This window comes from Passer montanus, unplaced genomic scaffold (assembly GCF_014805655.1).
Source record: "Passer montanus isolate IOZ18808 unplaced genomic scaffold, ASM1480565v1 scaffold32, whole genome shotgun sequence".
In the NCBI taxonomy this organism is placed as follows: domain Eukaryota; kingdom Metazoa; phylum Chordata; class Aves; order Passeriformes; family Passeridae; genus Passer; species Passer montanus.
Genome location: NW_024367930.1, coordinates 1,952,481 through 1,978,677, shown reverse-complemented (window position 1 = coordinate 1,978,677; position 26,197 = coordinate 1,952,481). Strand labels below are relative to the sequence as shown.

The following is a 26,197-nucleotide window of genomic DNA, read 5'->3' as shown; positions in this document are numbered from 1 at the left end:
GATATTCTAGGCTACTGGCCATCACTGCTGCCTATCAACCCTCTGTTCCCCCAACTGTTACTGGGTATTATAAAGCTCATTTTAAAAGCACTTCTCCAAGACCTGTGAGCCTGGCAGGCACTGTTTTCTCTTTATTGATAAAGAGGCTTAAGCCTGGTTGCTTGTGAACTTTGTAGTCTGTAAGCAGACACCAGGCAAGTTGGTATTTAGCTGTCTACATGTTACATGTCCCACCTGCACTGAACTGCAAGTATAAAATTTTAACCATAAAATGTGAAGTCAAATTGGAAAATTTAACAGAATGGAAATTGATTACAGATTTGAGGATCTCATACCCATTCCAAAAGTTCAACTTCATGCTACCAAGTTAAATCTCAAGGGCTATAACCCCAGATTTGAGGAAAAATCTGAGATAAATTCTCAAAACATAGGTAGCTTTACATTGGAACATGGAATGTCAGGGTAATCACCAGTGCTTGTTAAAACAGTGTCGGGGGCAAGGGTATGTGCATAGAAAAGGGGAGCAGCTTGATTATGTCAATAAATGATGACTGTTCATTTTACTTCCCTCACTTCCCCACATGTGAAATGCTGTCAGTAATTTTTTGTGTTTCCCTGAAAATAATAAGTGAAGCCTAGCCCATCCCTCAGATTTAACCTGTGTCCATCTTGGAAACGAGTCCAAACATTATTTTAAACAACCCACATAAAAACCAGCAACCGTGAGAAACAAAACAGCAGCAAGGGCTTGTTTGTCATTTTTGACCCACAGATCTCAGAAAAGAAACTGATTTCTTCAACTTTACAGATGACAGCATGAGATACTTGTCCTCAGAAATTCATGGTTGAGCCATAGTATCCAGATTTCCTGCATCCCCATCTAGATCTCTCTTCAGTAAACAGCTGTAAGCAGTCAGGCTTCTTCTTAAAATTTTCACTGCATAATGTATTTACTTCATCACAGTGACAAAGCAGCAACCATGCAGAAGAGCAATATACACTTTTTAAAATTCACTTGTTGGTGTCCTCAGTATGACACTTATGTCAGTTCTCTGCTGGTTACTCTCACAGATGGGAATATCTGCTGATGTGTGACACTGCAACTTTTCCCAATAGCCTGTACATGATGACTACCTTGGAAGATTTGCCAGTGTATTCCCTTGTTGAGTTCAGCTCAATGAAAAGAGAAAACTTAGGAGCTTTATTCAATTCCCTCCCACACATCAGCAGATTTATAAGTAATCAAAACTTAGTACGCAAAATGTATCCCCATCATGGAGGGAGCTAAACCAAGATGGAATTGGACCTTTCAAACCAGACAAAAACTGGGATCTGTTTTGAAAAGGAAAAACCAAAACCTAAACATTAATATGTAGAAGTTAAATTAAGCAAATAAACTTTACATCAGAGTTTCTACTGATGTAACTCAAACTCTGAAGTCAGAAGAGCTACCCCAATTCAAATAAACCAAGGATCCAATATTCCTCTTGCAAACACAGTCATAAATCTTGCTAAAATCCACAGGTAATATTACTTTGGGAAGTACATCAGTGAATAATCATCTGAAAAGCTTTTAGCTAAGATATGACTTTTCGTGTCTCCTTTCGTCCATCAATGGTTTATATTTATCCTCCGAGTCAAAGCTTGATTCAACTGACTTCTGCTCCCACAGTCAGCACTAACTTCAGTGACAGCAAGAGTTGATACTAAAAACTAACAGGAGTCTGTAAGTTAAATGGTTGTGTGTGCTGTGATTTGATTAACTGTAGTAAAAGGAACACAGAACAGAGAATTCAGGTCTTGTCAGAAAAATAAGATCACTTCCCATTATTCTGAAGTTGGTGCAAAGATATCATAAAACTCCACTGGCTGAAGGACAATTACATAAGAAATTATTTTGATGTATGTTTTGAGCAATAGTCAAAGTTTCCAACAGCATGCAAATTATTTTTAGCGGACTTTCAATAATAGCTTTAATTCACCTATAATTGTTTTCACCCTACTTGAAGCCAAATGGCATCTGTCACCTGGTGGCCCTTCCCTTTGGGGTTTAAATAATTGACGTGACTCTAATCATAATCTCAAAATATCTTTGAAGACAGCATCACTCAAGATATTTTACACATTGCAGAACTGTTTCTCAAGAAAAAAACCACATTACTTTTGCAGTAATATACTGAAAAGTCACCTGTCAAACAAGCTGCATGAACAAGTTTAGTTCTGTGGACTACTCTCACCAGTGACAATTTAAGTCCATACTCTCCCTATAAATTCAAGAAAATTCTCTTTGTAAATAGTTTTTTCCCAAAAGGAAATGTTTTGAACAAGCTCGGATTATAACATATAGTTGTGTCTTATTACATCACACTAATAACATCATCTGTATCACCTAGCTTACATATTCATATACCTTGACTTTTATTTTTAAGTGTAAGTAGGCAACACATATGCTAAAATAACGTGGACATGAAATATCTTTGTTAAAGCTCACTGTTCCATGAGCTGGCAAGAAAAAATATCAGTGGGTGATATGTCAAGAGGCATAGGTATAGTTTAGAAAGACAATTAACATACTTGCTTCTATTTCTCAGATTGACTTTATATAAGGTTCTTGTAAAACAGAACATATCCTGACCCCTGTAAAAAGTGTCATCCATCAATATCAAAAAGAAAGGCAAGAAAGCTCTTATTTACCCTACCCTCTAGGCCGAGTTCTTATCCTCAGATGAACTTTATTTTTTGACCAGCTCACTAATTATTATTGAAATCACTGACCCCTCTAAACAGCACATAAGCATTTGAGTTAGTAGCAACAGCAAGACCAGCCTTAATTGGTCCACTTACATGAAAGTAGAAACATAAAACTTCCAAACGTAAGTTTCTGTCATATCTTTTCTTATTATTACAGGAAAATAAGGTACTACAGAGTGAAATTCCAGCTGATTTGCACGGAAATCTGTGCGAGTGTGTTCTCTAGTGTCTGTTCTTGAAAGCAGGGATGGAGATTGACAGATACTGTTGTATGCAATTCAGAATTCCAAAGTAGTCAGTAAATCACACAATATCCAGTGGGTGTATAATGAAGTGACATTGGGCCATTTTTAAAAATGGTTTGTAAGCTAAAATCCACAATTAGGAAAAGAAAAAAAAAAAAAAAGAGAGACATAGAGAGACAGGTTGCTCTAGTACTAACCTTTCTTTCTCAATCCCATTCCATTAGTTATTTCTGATCCAGCAGGGAACTAAAATATGCCTGTGAGCCAGCAAGATAGGCTCAGCATCACTCCAATGTTTTATGTGGTCTCAGCTGGTGGTATCAGAATTTAAATTAGAAATCCCAACTGAACAATATTATCTGGACTCTGAAGCTGACAGGAAAAAAAATCAGAAAAAAAAAAGAAAAAAAACCAAACCCAGCTACAGTCTTTCCCAAGAGCAATTGCCCTTTCTGGCAGGAAGGGGTAAAAATAGAGGCAGCTCATTAATATGGCTTGGCAGTGCTTAATGGCAGCTGGTCTGAAGAGTTAGATCAGTGGGTCTTTCCAGCAGTACTCCCGGACCACTGCCAGCAGGTGTTGCTGTGTTCAACAAAATGAAAAGGAGTGCGAGGGGGATGGGGAGAAAAATATTTATAAAGAGAGAAATAGGTGTGAAAAAAAATTAGTCACCGAGTAAAGCTTTCATTAGGCCTTTGGTAAAGCTATACACAAACTCCCCGAGGCAATAAGGAGCATGCTCTGAAATGAATAATGCTTTTCACTTCTCCTAAACTCCTTTCAGAACTTATCCTGCGCTATAAATCACATACATGCTTGCTGAGCTTCACTCGGTAGCCTTCTCGTTTTGTCACGGACCACACACTTTCTCAGCGGGAATCCTCTGCCCCGCCGCCGCAGTGGGAGAAGCTCGGTCCCGGCGGGACGCTGCCCCAGGAGGGCTGTGACGGTCACAGCCGGCACCGCACGGCTCTGACTCCAAGGAGAAGAGAGATCCCTTACTCCCGAGGCAAATTTTCTAGTCTTCGTAAAATCAATGCAATGTAAGGTCCCTTGCTGACAATATGTCTGCGGCCAAATTGCAACAGGCACTGCACTACCAGTACACAACAAATTTCAGAGTTTTAGGATATCAGTTAAAACCAAACTCAGCCTGGTCCTGAGAAAAACAGGATTGCAAGGTGGAAAAGTCATTTGGCAAAACTTGGGTTTGGGATCCTCACAAAAAATAGAGTCCTGTGACTAACTGGGTATATACGTGTTCATTATCCCTTCCTTGAAGCAAGTGTCTCACTGTCCCTGAAGAAAAAGAAAGGAGGGAGGGAAAACACAAAAAAAAAAAAAAAAAAAAAAAAAGACGCAAAACAACCCCAAAGCGTAACAACTGGAACCACCAAACTCAGACTCTAGCAAAGCTACTGCAACCTGTCTCATTTATTACATGCATATTAAAAATGGGAAATAAAGCAACCTATCTGGTCATATGTTTCCCATTAACTTCTGATTTCTTTCTCATTCAACCAAAGCTGTTGTGTGACTACAGCACACACAAGAGTTGGGATCAATGCTGCTATAAGGATTCCCTGGTATCACTGCAAATTGAAAGCTTGAAATCTTTCTTTGATCCAGATCAGCCATATTCCAAGATACATTAAAGTTACATTACCAACAGGACATAAAAATATAATTATAAGTACAATTCAGGCCAAAAAAAAAATCTGAGGGATGGGGATTTTCTGGTAATCAGTGGGTGTTATGAATGAGTAAAGACTGCATGATCATGCCATTTGTCATAAACGGTACCACATAAAGCCAGTTATTATATGTGTTTAAGAAAGGAGATGGATTTTGGATTTACTTTTGACCTTCTGTGTATTACTTCTGTACTGCCTAATTCGCATAGTTATTTCTGATTTTCATTAATGTAAATTGAAATGAAAATTGCCTTTTATTTTATTCCACAAGTGTTAATACCACTCTTACAAAAAATGTGAACTGTCGTTCATTGTAATTTATTTTTAGATGTCTAAACAGTTTTTAATAGTGTGATGCAATCTGCACGTCAAGGAGCCAGGAGAATTGGACAGGAGCAATATGATTCATTTTTTAAAGAGCTTTAAAGGGATCCCTAATTTAAACAGAAGGACATATTTATTCAGAGATTGAATTAAAAAAAACCATCCAAAGCCAAAGGATGCTTACTCAAATGCATTTTCCTGAATTTGAAAAAAATCCAAATTTGGAGAAAGATTATCTGGTATATCCTAAGTATGTAAGAAGAAGAAAACAATTTGCAAAGTAGTAATTAATATCTGGCGAATACTATATTAGAACTAGAACAGTGTTGTCTACATCTAATAATATCTATATCTAGCTATGCAATACAAAAAGTTGGATTGTATCTTCCTGGCTCATAATGTTTGCTTTGTCTGATTTTTATGTTCTAGTTTTTAAATGGATACAGAAATCACCACAAGTTAATCCACGATATTTTGTCATGCTAGACATTTAGGAGTTTCCATTAGACAGTTAATTACTAGAAATGTCTCATACAGGAAAAACAGTCAATTGCTGATGTAACAAGGCACAGTGATCCGGCCCACTTTTGACAGACGTTATATGTGATGTGTACACACGAGAAGTACAGTATAAAGCTTCGCATTATGAAGTACCACAAAGAGGAACTTCAGCAGTTCTTAAAGCACAATACAGCAGTCTCCTTCTGAGAGTCAGGACTAGAGAGGTAAAACTTTCAATCAGCTTTTTTTCTTTCAAACTGAAACTTTTAATTCCTGTGCATGCTGTTGCATACTGTTAGGGTTACATTGAATGAATGCATATATAGAACTTTGCGGCTCAGGTAATTTGTAGAGAGTCTGAGCCACGATTACTGTATGTATTCAAACACATTTCTGTATGAATTTTTGTACATATGTGTATATACATGTATGTACAAATAAACCATGTATCAGCGGTATTGGAAGCTCTCTTTTAGAAAATAGTAGTTTTTAGAAAGTTATGCTTTAACATTAAATCTATCATCATCATGGCATGCAAATAAAATATGCTATACCTCTATGTAATAGAGATTACATGCGATAACTGTACCTGTAGTATATGGCAAGCAACATATACCCCACAGCAAGAACCAAGACATACTTATCTGCATTTTATTTTGATTTATGCCGCTCCCTTACTTTTCATCAGACACTGATAGGATAGGTGCTATATTAGAACTATATATAACTCCTTTAATTATGTCATCTGTTAGTACATCTAATCATGAATGCATATTTTCATCTGAAATTATTTTTTCATCCAATTAAACTTTTAGTTCTATTTCAAGCTGACTTTCAGACTTCGTATAATTACAACAGACTTTGGGCTGTTCACAAGATCCAAGAAAATTCGATGCATTATAGTGAGGTTTGTGTTACAAAGATGTGTTTATAAGAATGGCTGCAGGGTTTATAATGCTGACAGACCTGTAAGTGTAACAGTATATAACAGTATAGTAACTGAGGTCAGTAAAACACAGATGAGGGGGTATTGTGGTTGCCTTATAACAGTAAAAGACTTATAAAAGATCTTAATTGAAAAGGACTAACAATATATAACATTTGTAAGACTTTGGCTGATTGTTCAATTACTTCTGTATGTTTCTTTTACTCTACCTATAATTCCTTGTCGTTCTCTTAGCCCATGTGTCTGTATTCATCTCATGGAAATTAGAGACCTTTCAGTGCTTATATTTATAAATTACTCCTTTCCAATCTGAAATACAATGGTTGACAGTAATATACTGAGTGGAATATTTGCTGGGTAGGAGATAAGCTCATCTGAGAAGACAAAGGTGTGGTAGAGAGAGAATGAAAGGAATGGAAAGAGGGTAAAGTCTAAAAATTAAGAAGCTGCTCTGAGAAAATCAGTACAAGATAATGCCTGAAAGGGAAGAATCTCAACATTTATACAGTTATAGCTGTCATTTTTCCATTATCAAATTCAAATGTAAGCGAGTTTGTAAACTTCAACTTTGCTGCGTAAGGAACAGAATGGAGAGGATAGAGAATGTAAAGGCAACCTGAAGCCATGGCAGGGGCACAGGGAATGCCTTTCTCACTGCATAGCAAAGCCCTCCCCAGCATAAACTGACAAGGGGCTACCAACACTGGTTGAAATTTCTTCTAGTGCTTTAGATTTCTTTAAATTTCTAATGTCCTATTCTAATATTATGATTGCTCTCTGTGATTTAAATGAATTAAGTAATAAGTGCCTTCTAACAAGAGTGGGCCAAATGTAGAAGATCTTACTCAGCCTTCACTCAGACAGAATTATTATTGGCATCGATGAGGGATTTGCCTGAGTCAGAAGCAAGTATGATTTGGCCAGATGACATGTAACACTTCACATTCAAAGCATTTTTCAGGCATTTCTTGATTAACCCCAAACCTAAATATATCTACCCAAGAACTTCCAGGCACAGACTAGCATAGAAGTAGGGCTATTATATGGCATTACCATGTCATGTCACCTATATGTACCAACTCCTGCTTAGGCTTTCAGTGCCTGACTGCATATTGCAGCTGGGGAGTGTATCATGTATTAGAGAGCCCTCCAAACAACAGTGCTATTTTGTGCCTGTCAGACCTTTTGCCAGTGTTGATAACCCCCAGCATTGAGAAGTGAGCAGAAAAGATTTTTTTTTTTCTTCTACTCCAGGCAGAATAATGTTCTGTTCAAAATATTCAGAACCCCTGCCCTCATTCCCATCTCATTCACAAGCTATTTAACAGCTCCTGCTATCCCTAACAATACCAGGCAGGACCAAGAGCAAGGTGCTCGTTAAAGATTTCACTCTTTTCATTCATTCATGTTTCCTCTGTTTAGTTAAGCCAGTGATACTGTTGAAGGAATAAAACAAACAAAACAAAACAAAAAGAAAGGAAAAAAAAGGGGGGAATGACAGCTGGGGGGGGGGGGGGGGGGAGGGGTCAAACAGAGAGGGGAAAAAAAAGGGAAAAAAAAGAGTAAATTTACAGGAATGAGAAGATCTTTTAGAAAGGGGGGAGGGAAGGAACCACGAGTAGTGATATTTGAAGAGAGGTGTGTGTTAGGGGAGCAATGAGCATAAGGAAGCCAGCCTGCCTGTTCCTCCCCCTTCCTAATCATAGCCTTTACTCACAGACAAAACTCCCTCCCTCTCTCATTCACTCACTCACTTTAGGCCAATCCGTCCTCTCTCTCTCTCTCCCTCTCTCTGTGTCTCTCTCCTACTCTGAGACAGAGTCAGAACTCTTCTCCCTGACAGCCACAAACATCTACAGCACTTATTGCATTCAGAGAGGGAACCTGCAAACAAAACTTCACAGAAAACTTTTGGTTCTTGTTCCAGAGAATTTGCTGAAGAGAAGGAAAAACAAACAAACAAACAAACTAACTAAACCAGCCCCCAAAAAAACTGTTCGTGAAGGGGGAGGAAAAGCAGGGCCTTTTAAAAGGGAATCACAACAACTTTTGCTGCCAGGATGCCTTTGCTTTGGAAGAGAGGATTTCTGTTGGTGCTTTGCTGGATTATAGTGAGGAGTTCCCCAACCCCAGGATCCGAGGGGCACAGCTCAGTCACTGACTGTCCATCATGTGCCCTTGCCACGCTCTCAAAGGATGTGCCCAGCTCACAGCCTGAGATGGTGGAAGCAGTAAAGAAGCACATACTGAACATGTTGCACTTGAGGGACAGACCTAATATCACCCAGCCAGTGCCCAAGGCAGCACTTTTAAATGCCATCAAAAAACTCCACGTGGGAAAGGTGGGAGAGGATGGTTATGTGGAAATAGAGGATGACGTTGGAAGAAGAGCCGAAATGAATGAAGTTGTGGAGCAAACATCAGAAATCATCACTTTTGCAGAATCAGGTGAGTGCTTAAAAAAAACCAAAACCCTGTAAAATATTCTTTGTGTCCAAAGTGAAAAATATCCTTTCTGCCAAAACTGCAATTAACTTATTTTCTTCTCCTCAGCAGTAATGTTTTCTGCAAGGTTGTAGGATGAGACTTGGGGGAAGGGAGAAGGAGAAATGGGATGGGGGGGTAGGACTGTGAAGGAATTTGATTTTTTTGACTTAATCTTGGCTACAGATTACACTTGCTAAGCACAGTCAGTCACATAGGGAGGAAGCTCTCTAACCAATCTTGAACATAAAGTCAGGCTGCAGCAGGGTCCTCCAAACTCTGCCTGTAAATACAGAGTACTTGCAGTAAAGGGCTGGATTGCAGAGTTGATGGTAAAAGAAAAAAGGCTGTAGCCTTTTGGAGAGTTTATGAAGACAGAAAGTGAACTGCAAACTACTTCAAAAACAGCCCTTTCATGTAAAAATTATAGTGGAAGTTACAAAATCAGATGAAGCAGCTTTAAGTTTTAGAAGTGAGACGGCTTTTTTGTGGGTTTTTTCCCCTTTATTTTTGTCCTTTTTTTTTTTTAATTTAACACAGCATCTTCGGCAATAAAGAGTTTCAGGGACTGTCAGATGACTTCAATAGAACTGGACAAGTTGCTGTAGCTGATCCAATTTGTAATGCAGACTTCTGCATACTGGAAAAAAGATTCTGCTCCTAAAACACTCCTGCCAAAAATGCAACCTTGGTCGGGTGTATTTTGAACTCTTTCACAGTTCTTTTTCCCCTAACTCTGAGTAAGAGCTCAGAATATATGTATTTAGTAAGTAAAGTCTTAAGGCTCACATAAACTGCCCATAAGAAACAGCTCTAAAGTTGTACTTTGCTGTCTTGTTCCTACATGAATAGGACCAGAACCCATTTTAATTCAATGTATGTGTATCTGCACATAAATCTGTTAGTGTATGTGGGTATGCTAATGCATGCATCAATAGCAGTTACTTGCAATAAGTCTATCATCTAACTAACAGCAACTTTTTATGATGCTGTCTAGCCAAAGCATTTTTCCTGTTGCCAAGACGGTTTTAAAAGAATGTCATTGTTTTGTTTGGTACAGCATATGGTAGGCAAAGTATGCAAAGGAACTCCAAGCATTTTTGTTTAAAAGTTTGCTGCAGCAGTATAAACAATTAAGACAACACTCAGAGTTTCCAGTCCTGAAAACCTGTTGACTCAGATGTTCTGATTGCAGGGAAGCCATGCACAAGAAGTGTGCATGCTTTTAAGTGCAGACATTCCTGCTGGCTGTCTGATTTCGAACTGTACAAGGAGCCCTTGCCTTTGGAGTCCTTATATATGTCTATATACATATTATCAGTTCTTTCAGCATGAGAACTCAGGCTTTTCAGTTTTTCCATCCCCTCCACTTCAGAAAGCAGGGAAAAGGTGTCAGTGCCAGAGGTCATTAGAAGCAGGGGTAGCTTGACATTAGTTTAGAAATGAATTTATAAAAGCAAGGAAACCTCTAAGCTATCTCTGAGTTGGATTTCCCACCTGGTTTTCAGCAGCTCGCTCTGAGCACAGTGGAACACATATGGCATGAACAGTGGTTTCTCTTCACTGTGTGCGTCGCAATCATTTGTAAACACATTATTGTCTCTCCTGAGCTCTGACACAAAGGAATTTGGAATTTGATATATGCCTACTCTGTACAATACCCTCCAACGGCGGCTCCCGAAGCCATTGGCTCTTTCGGTCACGTGAGCAGCAAAAATCATGCCATTGCCCACACACTGGCCAATCATCCTGCCACCGATCCCCCGCCACCAGCCACCAACACTGTCACTCAGCTTGATTTACATAGCGTTGTCCTACTGCTGCTGACAAATTACTTGAAGAGGACTTACACTGTGGAGCTGCAGGACAGGGGCATCCACTGTGTTCTCATGCCTTCTCCTCCCTGCCACAGTTCTCTTCCTTTGTACTATGACAATCCTGGAAGCCCAGGCAGGAGGGCTGCTCTGTCAATTTTTTCCGTACCTGCTGCCATTCCATACCTCTTTGATTTGGGACAAGGGAGGGACTGTTAGCAAGTAAAAACTGAGTTCTGGTTTGGGCTTAAAATGGAAATGATAAGTCCACTCTGTGGAATAACTTCAGATTACTGAAACATATTCTTCATCTACAACCATTCATCTGGTCACTTGCCAACATCAGAGGATCTACCACATTTTACAGGTGCCAATGCTGCAACAACTTAAGTAAACGCTTTTTGAGATCCTGTCCTCTTGTGCACTGGCAGTTATTCCTATCAAATATTAAACCAGTATTTTTTTAATGTAAAGGAAAGTGAGGCAAAAAATAAAGGCAAGTGACATGTCATATAGGAAGTATGAGTTAAAAAGGCAGGAATAGAATATAGCCACAGGGATAGTCTCCACTTTTCATTCTGTGGCAACTGGGAATAGCATGAACTTTAAACACCAAGCAGGAGAAGAAACATGTTCTGCTCACAGCCAGGTTAATATGTTTCCTTCTTTTAATGTCAAATTCACTCTGCCTCAATAGAGGGCAATAAGAAATCAATTAAAATGAATGAAAACATCTCATATTGTACAAAAAAATGTCAACAAAAAGCAAAATAAGACTTTAGGCTTCTTGTTTCTTTGGGTATGGCTTGACATAAACAAGCCTTTCCCCATGTCTTTCAGATGTCACATTTACTACTTGCCTTTATAAAAAAGTAATATTTTCATCTTTCATCAGCCATATTCTCAAACATACAAAGAAATGGAGTGAATGAACAAGAGCACCCTTTGCATGCAGCTCTCTCTTGAGACTGCTGTTTTCTAAAATAGACCAAAATTCAAACAAACACAGACTTCAGACAATTAGAGGGGAAATAAATGCAGTAAACTTGTCTGAAGAACAGGTGTAGCTATGTCCAGGAAATCAGCAAAATAGTTGGCAGGTAGTTTTCACAGCTAACAAATCCAGACAGATCTCTGCAAAACTAATGACTGTGAGTATTGGGCAAAAGTTACAAATGCACCCTACTGTCCTTTGGCACTCTTACAAGTAAAACATGAGAATTACTTTCTACTTGCATATCAAACTAAGATCACAAATGTCGATTAGTTCTGCTGTAAGGGAAGCTGTGCCAGAGTTCTGTGTCTTCAACGTCTTAAAAATAGTTTTTTGAGGAGAGGGGTCATATAATTTTGTGCCAAGCAAATCCAACAGGTTCAACAACAGAGATGCTCAATACTTATAAATATGATTGGCTACTAACTCGTTCATTATTTTAAGTAGACAGCTTATTAGGCAGTTCTGGGATTCTGCCAACTGAATTTGATCCTGGCAACTAAACTACCAATGAAATGGGTTTCTGACATCAGCCCCCGAAAAGGTGACAGGAATTATCAGATGGAAATATGGAAAGCTAAAGATTTATCTTCAGGAGAAATTCCAGGGGGAAAAAAGAGAAGTCTGCCAGCTATTTAAACCACTTCCATTGTTTTGTACCACTTCATACAGAATTCCAGGTGAATTGACTTGATCATGTGATGCCTACTTTCATGTGCAGAGGGATACATGTATGTATGTATTCATGCCTTTTCCCAGAAGATACCAACCCTATACAGCCAAGATGGCAGTTCAGGAGGGAAAAAAAACCCAAAGGATGTGTCGTTTATGTATTTTGAATAATTTTGACAATTTTCTTTTGAAAAGAACTGTATTTTAGGGTACAAGTATTCATGCTGAATAAAGAACGGCCACGAGAGGGCACACTCCAAAGGCTTTTTGCTCCCCACAAGGCAACCTTCCTCACACTTATTTTACCTAATTGGATTCTGAGTCCCAGAGATCTTTATGCTTATCTGTCTCTGCTCTGAGTGGGAATCGTTTCTCTCTTCTAGTTTATTTAAGTCAAGGATTCACTGGAGTGAAAAGCTGCAAGGAAAATAATGCAGGAAGGAAATAGTTAGAGGAGTAAAAGATGGATGCTAGAAGTGCTGGAAATCTAGAGAGATCAGAAATTATAAATATTATTTTTTTACAAGATACTGAGGAATGTGATCATGAATCATCCTTTGAGATGATTTGCTCACATCATTTTTTTAATGCAGTCTCCTCGGCTTTTAGAAAACAAGCCTATTTTCCCTTGTTGTTTTTTCTTCCCTCCCGCCCCCCCCAGCATACCAAATCAAAGATTTCAATTTTAGCAAATGAAAGCAAACTGCTTCCAGAAGAGGAAAGCCATTCTGCATTGATCTGTTTCTCTGTATCAAAAATGTGAGAATTAAGAGGGGTTGGTTGGTTTGAAGAAAAACCTGAGAAAGCACAGATGAATCTAGGGAGGTGGGAACCAGTTTAGAAAAACATACTTGAGAAACAGAAAGTACAGTATGTGTCCATCTCTGTGTAGCCAGGCCCACAGTTTTGTGTGCTAGTAGGGAATATCTGAACATGTATTTGCCTGTATGTGTGTGTAAGCACACATATGTCCTTACACACAGGTATACCAGGGCAGACATGCTTGTATCCCTGTGCCTGCACCCATACCATTCCTGCAGACAAGGATGTACATTCGTGTGTTTTCCTCTGTGCAGGATATATCTACCTTGCATACATGTAAGTGATTCATGCTGAGGAATTCTTATATCTATATATAGAGTTAGGCCTATGAGAAGGCAATCTCATTTAACACAACAAAGCTTTGCAACATTGATATAGGATTGAAGCTTAGTTTACTGGAAGCAACTGGAAGTTCTGTTATTTACTTCAGTGGGCCTGGGATTTGGGCCTTAGTGCTCAGAAACTAAATATTTTAATGAAAACAAACAGGCAGCCTCTGATCCACTTAATTTTAGAATTTACAGCAGATAATTACAAGTATGCACAAAAAATTGCTAAAAAAAATTTTAAAAAATGAAGCCTTGGAATTGTTTTTACCTTGGAATATTTTACTGGTGCAAATGATTCTAAACTTTGCTTGAGCTATTTTAGATGTAAATGAAGAAATCAAATAAGAGAAAAAAAAAAACCAACCAACTTCAACCAAACAAACACCTTTTTTGTTTCTAAATATTTGAAGCCATGTGGGGGAAGGGCTTTCAATTTGGAAAGAACTCAAAGCTGTGGATGTAAAGTGCTTCCTAACAAAATAGCAGAGGAGAGTCAAGGTTCACCAGAACTGAATTATTTCACATTGTAAATGACCTTGTCAATGCCTCTTTGGGTTAACTTTTCAAGAAAAGGTATTTAAATAAAGTCGCTGCTGCTTTTTTTCCCTCCGTGAACACTCAGGGAATAGGTTTCTTTCCTGATCTTCTTTTTTGGTTTATTTTTCTCTTACAACAAAATCTCTCTTTTCTGGCAGCAAATGGTAAGTGAGCATGAAGATGAAGTATTAATTGTGCCATAATTTCTCCTCCCACTGTAAGAGGCAGGGATGAAAGTATGCAACCTGGATGACCAGTCACATATGCTGGATAATGAATAATCAGAATAAATTGTTTGCCAGTGATCCATAGGCTGAAATGCATTCACAGAAATGGCCACTGTCTAACTGTGGCAACAGGAGATGTGTAATCATCAGTCTGCCTAGGGCATAATTACCAGACGATAACACTAAATTCTCTGAATAAATTCTATGCTGCAAAGAATTAATCTAACTTCAGTGGTCACTCATTAGTAAACATTTTGAGCAATTATCTCTCAATAACCATGCTCTTCTCTTCACTCTCTTTAGAGGAACCTTTCTAGTAACCTATTTTTTTTTTCTGTCTCCTGGGGAACGGAAATGAGAAGTGAAGGGAAGGATGCTTTTGAATGTAATTACAGATTGGCACGCAGTACAAATTCCCCCAAATCTAAACATAGGCAGTAGTAAAGTTAGCAACTAAAAAAGGAAAAAAAAAATCTTGCTTTGTATGGAAAAACAGTTCACTTGCAGCATAATGTAAAAACGTTTCAAAATTAAGCACCGATAAAGCATAGATATTTAAAGCGACAGCACCTTCTTACACAGTGAGCATTTTTCAAAGGAAAATAAATCCTGTGTATTAAAAGAAATTAAGAACAAACCATATTATAATGAATAATGGTCACAAAGAATAAATACTTTCATTATGAAAGAAAAGGCCTTAATAATTCAACAGCATACAGGTAAAAAAAAATAATTTTGCATTTTACTCAGAAGAAGATACTCTCAATTGTATAGCTTCGACCCCACGTAGTATATGTATATAGCTTGAACTAACAGAGGCTTGATCTTGAATCCTGCTTCAAATTGCATATAATCAAACTTCAACCATCTTTAAATAGTTAAATTCAACCATTCTGAAGGAAGGATCCTTAACCTCAGAGGAAGAGCACACTGGACCTGCAGATTCCTGCTGGAGCACGGCATCAGCTACCTCATGCAGGGCTGCCCCTCCCGTTCCCCTGTGTCTGGGCCCTCAGGGGCTCTGCCAAGCTCTCCACGGGCTACTATGCCATGCTCATCACCTCGTGCTGCTTGGGAGCAGGTGCTGACTGCAAAGTCCTGTGCGAGCCCTGGCCAGCCCTTCCAGAGGTGGAGAGGAAGGTACCTGTGCAGGTTCCCCTTGCTTGCATGTTCAGTTTCTCTCCTAAAAAGGTACATGAGCAGTAGTGAAGAGAAAAACAGATATGAGAAAACTCCCATGCTATATATACTGCTACACTTTCTTTCCATTCAGTAACTTCTTCCATTAAAGCTTTTACCATATATGCACTACTTAGAGCTTGTATTTTTAACCACTTCTCACATCATTTGCTGGTGTCACTTGCCCCACTAGACTGCTCCTTTGGCATCACAGCCCTCCTTCTGGAAGGGACTTTGCTCAGCAGGAAAGCAGAGAGGTGGCCTCTCCAAAGTTTTGGGAAAGGGAAATGAGGAAAAGCAATCAAAAGGAGCCCAAAGTAATCCCTTGTATCCTTTTTCAGCTGCCTTCTGCCACGATAACAATCCAGGCTGTTGACACTGCTGTTTATATGAGCATAGAAGTGATGAAGGCATTATCACTGCTGGTCTGTGGGTCTTTCCTCAGCAGTCAGGCAGGAGGAGCAGGATGATTACAAATGGAAAAAGACCCTTGCAAATCAGCCATGGCAAATGTAAAGGCAGGACAAAAGGGTAAACAAAATGTTATTATGGAAGTGATACCATCCCAAATTTCAGGACTTTTTTACCTTCAGTTTGATGAACAGTATATATTTCCAAAGCTTTGATCCTGACTGTTAATTCAGACCTAAAAAGAAAGACTTCTAAATCCCTAAGAAATATCTGGAAAAATTTGAAGAAATTTAAATATAGAAATTAAATTTTTGGTTTGGGGCTTGGGGTTTTTTTGGTTGGTTGGGGTTTTTTTTTTTTTTTTTTTTTTCCTTTTTTGGGTTTAGAATTGTCTCAGAACACTTGAAGAATTAATTTTATTGTAGCACTGAACCTTTTGGAAACAAAGATCCTGTTATAAAGGAAATGTGTAACCATAATAAGCCAGATCTTAGGGTCTCAATTAGATTTTAGAACAGGCCAAACCCTGATTTCAAAATGAGCTTGTCTGAGAACAGTGACCTCTTAAAAACTGCAGGATTCATACCATTTGTGCTGTGATCGTAACAAACTAGTTGTGAATGTGGAGAGAATTCAGAAAAGCTTCGTTTTTTCCTAATGTGAAAGCATGCTTTTTATCCTCAACCTTGCACCATTCCCAGTCTCCTTCTAAGAAGACCTATGAAAGGAAAAGTGTTTTTAAATTGCTATAAAAACTTTTATTAGCTATGCAGGTTTCAGGATTTTATTTCATTCAGAAATATTAGGCTCAGATAAGCTTCCTGCATATTTTTTCTTTAGACTCTTAATCCACCATTTGTTTCTGAAAATGTAGCTAACGACATCCAGAGAGGCTGTTATTGTAGCTAATAACCTACAAGGAGGCTGTTATCCCTGTATAAGGACATGTCTTAGGCTACCTTCTGCAAGCTCACGTCCCTTAAGTAAAGAAAAAGCAAGTACTCATGTACTTTCACCATACTGTTCAAATATTTTTAGTAATGAGGAAGAATCCTACTTTCACACATAGAGGAGCATTTGAAAAGCATTTTAAGAGGTCCTGTTTCTTTCATGTAATATTTGTCCAAAAGACTGCTTGCATCACTACGCTTCTGGCCCGTGCAAAAGGTAATGTGAATATTTGCTGTTGCGGATATGTCATTTTATAACTATTTTCAACTCCCACTACAATGGAAACAGCAGAATGTGAAATACCATGCACTAACACTTAGCAGCACTAGGTTATTCTGTAATTCAGGGCTGCCTGGCTTTTCAGATTAGATAGGTCATACAGCTTCTTCCACTGTTGAGCCAGGTTTGCACACCCTATCTGCTTTCTCCAGAGCAGATGACCAGACCAGGATTTTTGTCCATGTCCAGCACAGATTCTTCTGCACCCAGCACAGTTGATCTGCTCATGCACAGAACCCCTGTTAGTGCCAGAACTGCAGTCTGTGCCCAGCTTGGTTTCTAAAGAATGCAATATATGTATGGCAATTCCCAGCAATTCATGCTTATTCCATAGAGAAGTCTGTGATCTCTGGGGAAAGAGAGCAGCTGGGAAGAAGCTGCTGGTGCCAGAAGATCTTCTGTAGCTTGATCTAAACCACCTTTTTTTCCCACCAATGTTTGCTTGAGTAGAGGCGGCAAGCACAATGGGTTGGATGGAGAATCTTGGTTGGCAGCAATGCACTCTTGGTACATCACCTGCCTTCAGGTTCCCTTTAAGTCCAGGACCCCCTCACAAAGGATTTACCAGGACTGGAAAGGGATAATCTAAAGTTAGAAGCTTACTTTAGAGGGGAGAGTCAGGGCGAATAAAGCCAGAGGCTGGCTGGTTCTCACAGCCCTTAGAAGTATCCATTCTCATAGAGAACACTCCATAACACGCTGTGTACAAGGCAACCAGCCTTTTGGACTTCCTTTGGACTGGACATATGTCACTGTACAACTCCTCACGCTCTCAAACTGAGTCAGGAGTGAGATTGGTGTCTATTACCTGACCTCTGCTCAAACACAGTTGGCAGCTTTGACCTAGTTTGATTACCGGAATGGAAAAAAACAGCATTAGCCATTCAGTCATTATTGAATGAATTGATTAAAAAATAATAGAAAAAGAGTACTTTCATCGTGCCTCACAGTACTGGTCAGCTTGCTCTGTCTTTTTTATAAGCTGCTGGTTCATGTAGCTCCCTGAGAAATTAATGTAACTGACTGAAGACTGGCATCAGCCATCTGTGAGAAGCAGTTAACACAAACCATGTGTTTCCATATCTCAGTGACAGTTAAAGTCTACAATTTCACACTCTCACTTAGAGGGAAAACAAAAACAAAACACTATGCCCTTTGGACACTGTAATTCAGAAATGTCTCTCTCTTTGACCTGGAAATGCCACGAGGGAAAGCTGAATGTAACAGTGCTAGTACTTCACAGAGACGAAAAGCAACAGGTAGCTCAAGGGGCAGAACGGCCTGCCTACAAACTTCAGAAATCAGCAACTCTTGAATTTGCAACTGAACACAAGGTAGATGTCTCTTGTGATTTTGCTCCAGTTCTGTCTCACCTGAGAGTGGGAGAAGAGGGAAATGGTCAGGGAGCCTATAGAGGTGAATTCAGTTTCAGTGGGAAGAGAGGAGAAGAGTCTTGCTACAGAGAGAGCAACTTTTCCTCTGTGTGTCCTGCTACTTCTGTTTTAATCACCACTTTCTGGTCTTAAGCTGCAAAGTTATGGTTCACTGACAGAACTTCTGCACAGAAAATGTGGTAAATAACTATGGATATCTCAATAATAATATTAATAACAAATTGATAATTATAAATACTGTTTCTTTCTTACTAAGGCCAGATATCTGTACATTGCAAATCTGTGACCCCAGTCCATCCTGGCCTCCATGCTGAGAAGGAACAAAAGACGTCATTAGGGCTTTTTTCTTTGTCAAGAAAATAGAAAAGTACCTCTCTTGAAAAAATAATATCACACCACCACCCCCCAGCTAATTCATTCTCTCTTAACTTCTTCATGCGCTAGTGATCAAATCATTAAACAGCCCTCATTATTCATTCCAGCTTCTGCCAGGGATATGAGCTCTGTATCCGAGAAACACCTCCTCACCATCACAATCATCATAATGACATCTCAGCAAGTTGATACAATTATGCCAGGGAACCATCCCCATAATTATACAGTTCTTTAGCTCATTTCTCAGTGTATTCACCATTACTATAATCACAGCAAGTACAGTGCGTTAAATTAGGAACGGGATCTACAGCTAACAGCTAACAGGATGAAAAGTCTGCCTGCTGCAATTCTTCAATTCTTTACAATATAACTCTACAAACTTCTTAAAGTGGAGGTTCATATTTTAGCATGTGTTTGTTTTTGAAACAATAGATATTTACAACTCATTTTAAGATGCAAATGAAGGATGTATTTTTATGGAGGGAGAAATCGTAAACCTCTTCCCCACATAATTTTCAAAGTATTGCTAAAGAACTGGTAGCACTGGACCTTATTTCCTAACCAGATATCAGGTGTACATTTTTATGCATATGGTACATATGGATAAAGCATTTTTGCCTTTCTGCTCACAGTGATCACAAAGACAGTTTAAGCAAACTTTGGCAGCCACTGATGTTTATTTGCCATGAGATCCTTTACATTAATTACATTAATCCTTTATGTTGTTACTATGAAAAATGCTCTGGCTAAAATATCAGGCAAATGTATACTTTTCTAAAAAGAGAATTTTCACAAAATACAAACTGAGGAGGGGGTGAAGGCAGGTTTGAACAGATGATCCATAAAAATGTAAAGAACCAAATAGAAAACCTAGGGCACTTCATGCCTGTGGAAAAAGTAACAGAAGTCTCTTTAACAAAATGCAAGCAGACATACTAACAAGTTCTTCCTGTCTATTTCCATTTACCAAATCAGGCACAGCCAAGAGAATGTTGCACTTTGAGATTTCCAAGGAAGGCAGTGAATTATCGGTGGTAGAGCATGCTGAAGTGTGGCTCTTCCTGAAGGTCTCCAAGGCCAACCGGAGCAGGACAAAAGTCACCATCCGCCTGTTTCAACAGCAGCGGCAGCCAAAAGGCAATTCTGAAGGAGCAGAAGATACAGAGGATGGGGGGCTGAAAGGTGAAAAGAGTGAGACTTTGATTTCAGAAAAGGCAGTGGACACCCGTAAAAGCACTTGGCACATCTTCCCTGTCTCCAGCAGTGTCCAGAGACTCCTGGACCAAGGCAAGAGCTCTTTGGATGTGAGGATTGCCTGTGACCTGTGTCAAGAGACTGGAGCCAACCTGGTGCTATTGGGCAAGAAGAAGAAAAAGGAAGATGATGGGGAAGGGAAAGAAAAGGAAGCTGGAGAATTCACAGGAGAAGAGGAGAAGGAACAATCACATCGGCCCTTCTTGATGATGCTTGCCCGGCACTCAGAGGATCGCCAGCACAGGCGGCGGAGACGAGGCCTGGAGTGTGACGGCAAGGTCAACATATGCTGCAAGAAGCAGTTCTTTGTCAGCTTCAAGGACATAGGATGGAGTGACTGGATCATTGCTCCTACAGGTTATCATGCCAACTACTGCGAAGGAGAGTGTCCCAGCCATATAGCAGGCACATCTGGTTCATCATTATCTTTCCACTCCACTGTCATCAACCACTACCGCATGCGGGGCCATAGCCCCTTTGCCAACCTCAAATCATGTTGTGTGCCCACCAAGCTCCGGCCTATGTCCATGCTCTACTACGATGATGGCCAGAACATCATTAAGAAAGACATACAGAATATGATTGTGGAGGAGTGTGGCTGCTCGTAGATGCTAGTGTGCACAAAGACCCTTCTTGTTAAGTAGAAAATGTACCAAAAGCCCAAGAAGAGGAAAGACCATACATGGTATAATCTTTTTTGAGTGAAACAATCATCAGAAATACAAGCAAAAACAGAAGAGAGCAAAAAAAAGGGAGAGAGAAAAAGAAGGAAAAAAAGACTTATGGAGGATCAGAAAATTCTTCACCTACAAAAAAGGAAGAAAACGTCATGAAGCCGGGCTTGAATAAGATAGATATAAATGTTGGTATGGATTGGGGATTTCCCCTTCCTTTCAGTAAGCTCCTTATCTTGTTACATAGTATACTAAACATTAGTTACTACTAGGGGAAGGGAGTTCTGTTCCCTCCCTTAGTTACCCATCAGGTCAAGCCATGGTAGTAGCTCATCTAACCTGCAGAAATTTGGACAAAGTCCAAAAGGTCAATGAAAAGCCATGTGTATGATCACTGCAGTCACTGGCGCTTTTCCCCCACATTTACAGAGCAACTGAGTAAGTGTGTAGTGTTTGTGTTTGTATATATATATGGCTATGTATTTATATACATGTCTCTATACATACAGACACAATACACATACATATACTTAACATTGATCAAGGGTCAATTGTGTGCAGGTGTGTACACCTTCATCTTCTGCACTACATTTACAAAAAAAAAAAAAAAAGAAAAAAGGAAAAAAGAAAAATGAAGAAAAAAAAAAACGAACAAAAAATTAATGAAAGAATAAAAGTTACATTCTGTAAAGGTGCTTACAATGTTAGAACTATGCAACCTAGATGGTTTGAAACTGTTTACCTGCGAGAGAAAGAAAAAAAAAAAAACAAAACAGAGAGACTTTTTTTTAAATGGAAGTAACTTGTTTAAAAAAAAAAATCTTTGGTGAGAGATACTTGAAAGGAACATGTTTGTCCAGTTACTGGAGTCAAACATTTCTATATTTTGTAAAAAAAATTTTTAATCGTTTACTATTTGCACTACAATGGTGTCTGACCTGTCTAATCCTTATTTAACAAATATTTGCAAGGGAGGGTGGTTGGGTGTGGGAGGGGTTGAGAGCTGCACTTATTGTGAGCTATACAAGAACTGCTACAGCACACAAAATAGCTATTTTTATTATTATAATAATTATTATTATTTTGTACCTTAAAATGAATAGACACATACACCAAAGACATTTGTGCAAGCCTCTATAAAGTCTGTTTGCGGTTGGTACCATTCATCTGTAATGAGTTAGGGTTTGAATTAAGAGTCAGTGGGTTGATTACATTCAGGCTAGAATATCTGTTAACCAGTTAAACCAGTTAAATTCAAATAGTGCCCTCAACAAAAAATCGCCAGTTGAAGTAAACCCAGAAAATCCCTGGGATTTGGATCCAAAGTGCTTGGATCTAAGGTCCATCTGAGCATAATCATACTGTTGTGTATGTACAACACTAAATTTTGCCCTGATGCACAGCAAATGTGCATTGTAGGGAAACAACTTTGTCCAAGGGATATACATATATATGTATATATTTCTGTATGTATATATGTATGTATACACAAGTTATAAGCACTTCTGGCTTAATTTTACTGTTTTGAAAACAATGAATGTTTGTGTGCAAAGCACAGTATTTTATAAGATTTTTTGTTCCTTACTGCCAAGTGGGAGGCTACATGTTCAAAATGGTATTTGTGCAAAAGAAACCTAAAGTGCTGGTATTTGTGCAAGAGAAACCTAAAGTGCTGATATACACTTAAAAAGTGTTGATGTAAATTGCAAGCAGCCTTGGGCCCTGTCCACCATGCTCCTACAAATATACAGAAAATGGCAATTGTGGTTGGATTTCTGTTTGAAGTACAGTCTTTGCTGAAATACTGGCTTTCTCAACCACCATCCTCTAGCATGACAACTCTTAATGGGTTTGCGTGTTACCTGCAAGACCTAATTTTCAGTGTCACACCTAACCTGAAGGGTCCAGCCCGTAGGGCATAGGTAGATAGTCATTGTTTTTTAAAAAATTTTCGCTGTCATATTTAAAAGAATGTTAAACTTACATTTGTCTTTGGGTAGGGGGAGATGATAAGAGGGAATGGGAGAAACCTTTAGGCCCTGTTTACACTGAGTTTGATAACCCTGACCCTGAAGCTTCAGACTCTCATAGGTTTGTTGAACCAAGCCCCAGTTAGCTGCCTTCTGTTGGGACAGGCTTCTAAATGCCTCTCCTGGAAAGAAGTACTAACAAGGCTCTCTGTCTTGTTGAGAGCACAGTCTGTAAAAAAAAGAAAAAAAAAAAAGGAAAAAGAAAAAAAAAGAAAAAAGAAAAAAAGATAGCACAATACAACCCAGTCACACTGGCTAGGGATAGTGTGTTAGCACCTTCATGGCGAGAACCATGTTTGAACAGTGTAATCAGGGCCTTCATTTTCTGTCAGCCAAAACTGTTTGTGTGTGCATGTGTGTGTGTGTGTGTTCTCTGTGTGTGCATATGTATGTGCTCATGGGCGCATGTCTGTATTGGTATGTATCTATAGAGATAAAAATGAAAAGGGAAAAAAAAAAGAAAAAAAAGAAAGAAAAAAAATAGCCCTTTCCTCTGTTGAATAGATATCAACCTACATGCATATAGCTGTTTTCTATCTAATTTATTCCACAATATTTAGATTGCATAGTACGGCTAATGGGTTATACATTTATGTACTTTTTATACAACACAGTTTTTTTACAGACTTGTTTGCAATTTGCAAAAAAAAGAAAAGTTGAAAAAATATAATTGGTTAAACACAAAATTTGTCACTAAAGTGTTCTGTAAAATATCAAGGCTTTCTGATTTAAATTATTTGCAGAAGTTTGTTGGGTTTTTTGTGTTTTCTTCCTGGGGAAAGGGAGGGATTCCAAATGCTAGTAGGAAAATTATCAGGAAAAAAAGAGAAAATATGCACAGCTAATTTATCTTTAGAACTTTAACGAAGTTCTTGGCCCTGCTTATTTGAAGCATGTGACAGAATTTCTGTCAATTTTCCTAGAAGCAGAGCCAGTCTTTGGAGCAACAGGAGCCGGCACACAGTCTGTGAGAGTTGTTGAGGATACCATTTAGTTCACAGGTCTTTGTACTTGGCCTTAAAACTGGGTGCCCCAGAACTCTTATTTATATCGTTAGATGTCCCAGAATAGTTACTCATGTCAACAGGCCCTTTGATGTCAGCTGGCCTCCTTACAAGATCAGTAAAACTACTTACATGAGTAAAGTTGTGCCAGGGTGAATCACAGGTTCCTTCTGCTGTGGGCACTGTCAAGGGAGAGAAAGGATTCTGAGTGAATGGCACCACAGCCAACACTGTTTAATCCAATTATTTGAATGAGGCTGTTTGCATCACTGTGGATCTCTGAACACAGTGAAACAGGTCAGATGGCTCACATTGATAAAGTTTATTCTCAACAGTGATTAGTTATAGAGTATTGGAGACCTGAAATCCCTGAACCTTCCCCTAGATGACAATGGCAAAACTCCCATTGGCTGCTAGCAAAGTAGGTTTAGAAAAACTCATGATTTTTCTGGCTAAAGGAGAAAGATCCTTTAAAAAATAATTCTGATCATGAATTTGATAGCAGATTTAATGTGATGAATAGGGACTGGCCTGAAAAACATGAAAATAGCCTGAGACAACTTCCAAGTAAGGAAAGAAAATAGGATTTTAGATATTGTGAGCGTGTTTCATGATAGCTACACCAAAAACAGAATAAAGTTTTCAAATCAAGAAGCAACTGTTCCAAGCCCTTCTTTTTAGCTTGCATTTGTGTGTGTATACTGGTCACAAATTTTAAAGATTTCTCTCTCCAATCTCTAGAATCAGTCATGGGGTTTTGATTTGTGGTCAGAGTTATTTAAAGTAGGGGGAAATTAAAAACTGTATGATAAAGTAAAATAAGAAATTTGGATGTTAATCAAGACTGAATGATTACAGCAAAATAGCCCATCCCTGATAATTTGATTTAATTAAATCTGAATGTACTTAAAATAGCATTAGAAATTGTTACCATATTTAAGCAGTTGTTCTAGGGCATGCAGCCTTAAAAATTACTTCTCCTTTCAGGTATGACTGTACCAAAAAAGAAGAAAGGCTCTTAACTACTAACACATTCCTTTCCATATAACCTACTTACTGTTTGTATTGAAAATACATTTTCAGTATATATTTAATCGCAGGAATGTATTTGTTTAGTACCTTCATAATCTTATTGCTTGAAAGCTGACCACATTTGGTTGTCTTTTCACATCTCCGTGTCAGATGTTCACTGGTCACAAAGCCTAAGAAACTGGCATAAGTGCATGCTAAGATGTTTCTTTGGGAGGACTGAATGTATTTGTATCCTTTAGATTTAGTAAAAGGAAATGCTTACAGATGCTTGTAATTATTATGCACCCATATGGTATAGTACCCAAAACTGTAGAATTAAATGAAATGGGAGTTTTGTCATTGACTTCAATAGAAACAGTCTCCTACCAAATCACTGCAAAGTAGGGTTCCATTATGTATACCTCCTTTTTTTTTTTTTTTTTTTTGTATTTAGTTGAGAATTAAGCTGTCAAGTTCATTTAACAGTGACACCATAAGACCATGTAGAGGCTAGCAGCAATATCTCTTAGGTAGAGAACTTCAGGCATCTGTAAAGTTTATGTGCAAAATAAAAAACTGACAGACTATAGTTACTCATGTGGAATTGTGCCTTACTCTGTAAGCAATGCCATTGATTTTCAGAGGGTCTCCCTTCCTAAAAAGTTACCAGTCAGCATCAATAAATTGAGAAAAATCTATTTCTGAAGTATAGGTAGATACAATGGAAATTATTAAGTTCTTTAAGTGAAACCTCATGTCAATAGTGTACATCAATATAAGAACCAGATGCTAATCCCTTTCCTTACACTGAAAAAAGCTTTACTCCCCCATATGCTCTCACTGCATTACATGTGGAGTAAAATGTTTTCAGCATGAATAAATAAAATCATAATTTGATCTTCTGTGAACAACTAGAAGCAGGTTTTCATGGGCTGAAACAAGCAGCACTTCTGTGTTTTATAGCTATTTATTTTTTGAGATATAATGAATCTGTTAATTCTCAATGGGTTTCTTTGTATTTAAATACTTTCAAAAACAATACATTGACAATGTGTTGAAGATATATATATACACATATATATACTCTATATGTATGTATATATATATCTTCATAATAATATGTATATATAAAATATAATGCAATTTAATATGACATAACATATATATTATGTTATATTACATTGAATTGTATTATATATACATATTATATATATGTCTACAGTATATATATATATACACAACTATATATATGTATATACATATATATAAATTATGAAAGCCAAGATATTATGAAG

The 26,197-nt window shown here is 38.3% G+C and overlaps 1 protein-coding gene across 1 annotated transcript; it reads left to right on the top strand.

The window, feature by feature from the left end:
- Positions 1–8,229: 8,229 nt before the first annotated feature.
- Positions 8,230–25,914, top strand: INHBA (inhibin subunit beta A). The gene is made up of 2 exons (XM_039715234.1): positions 8,230–8,909; positions 19,905–25,914. Exons 1-2 carry the CDS (start codon positions 8,522–8,524, stop codon positions 20,789–20,791), a joined length of 1,275 nt encoding a protein of 424 aa, XP_039571168.1. The 5' UTR covers positions 8,230–8,521; the 3' UTR covers positions 20,792–25,914.
- Positions 25,915–26,197: the final 283 nt, after the last annotated feature.

What these genes read in the sequence shown, in the direction of transcription:
- INHBA (XM_039715234.1), top strand. Translation starts at nt 8,522, where the DNA reads ATGCCTTTGCTTTGGAAGAGAGGATTTCTGTTGGTGCTTTGCTGGATT. An exon ending in CATCACTTTTGCAGAATCAG is followed by an intron (nt 8,910 to 19,904) that starts GTGAGTGCTTAA and finishes TTACCAAATCAG; the next exon opens with GCACAGCCAAGAGAATGTTG.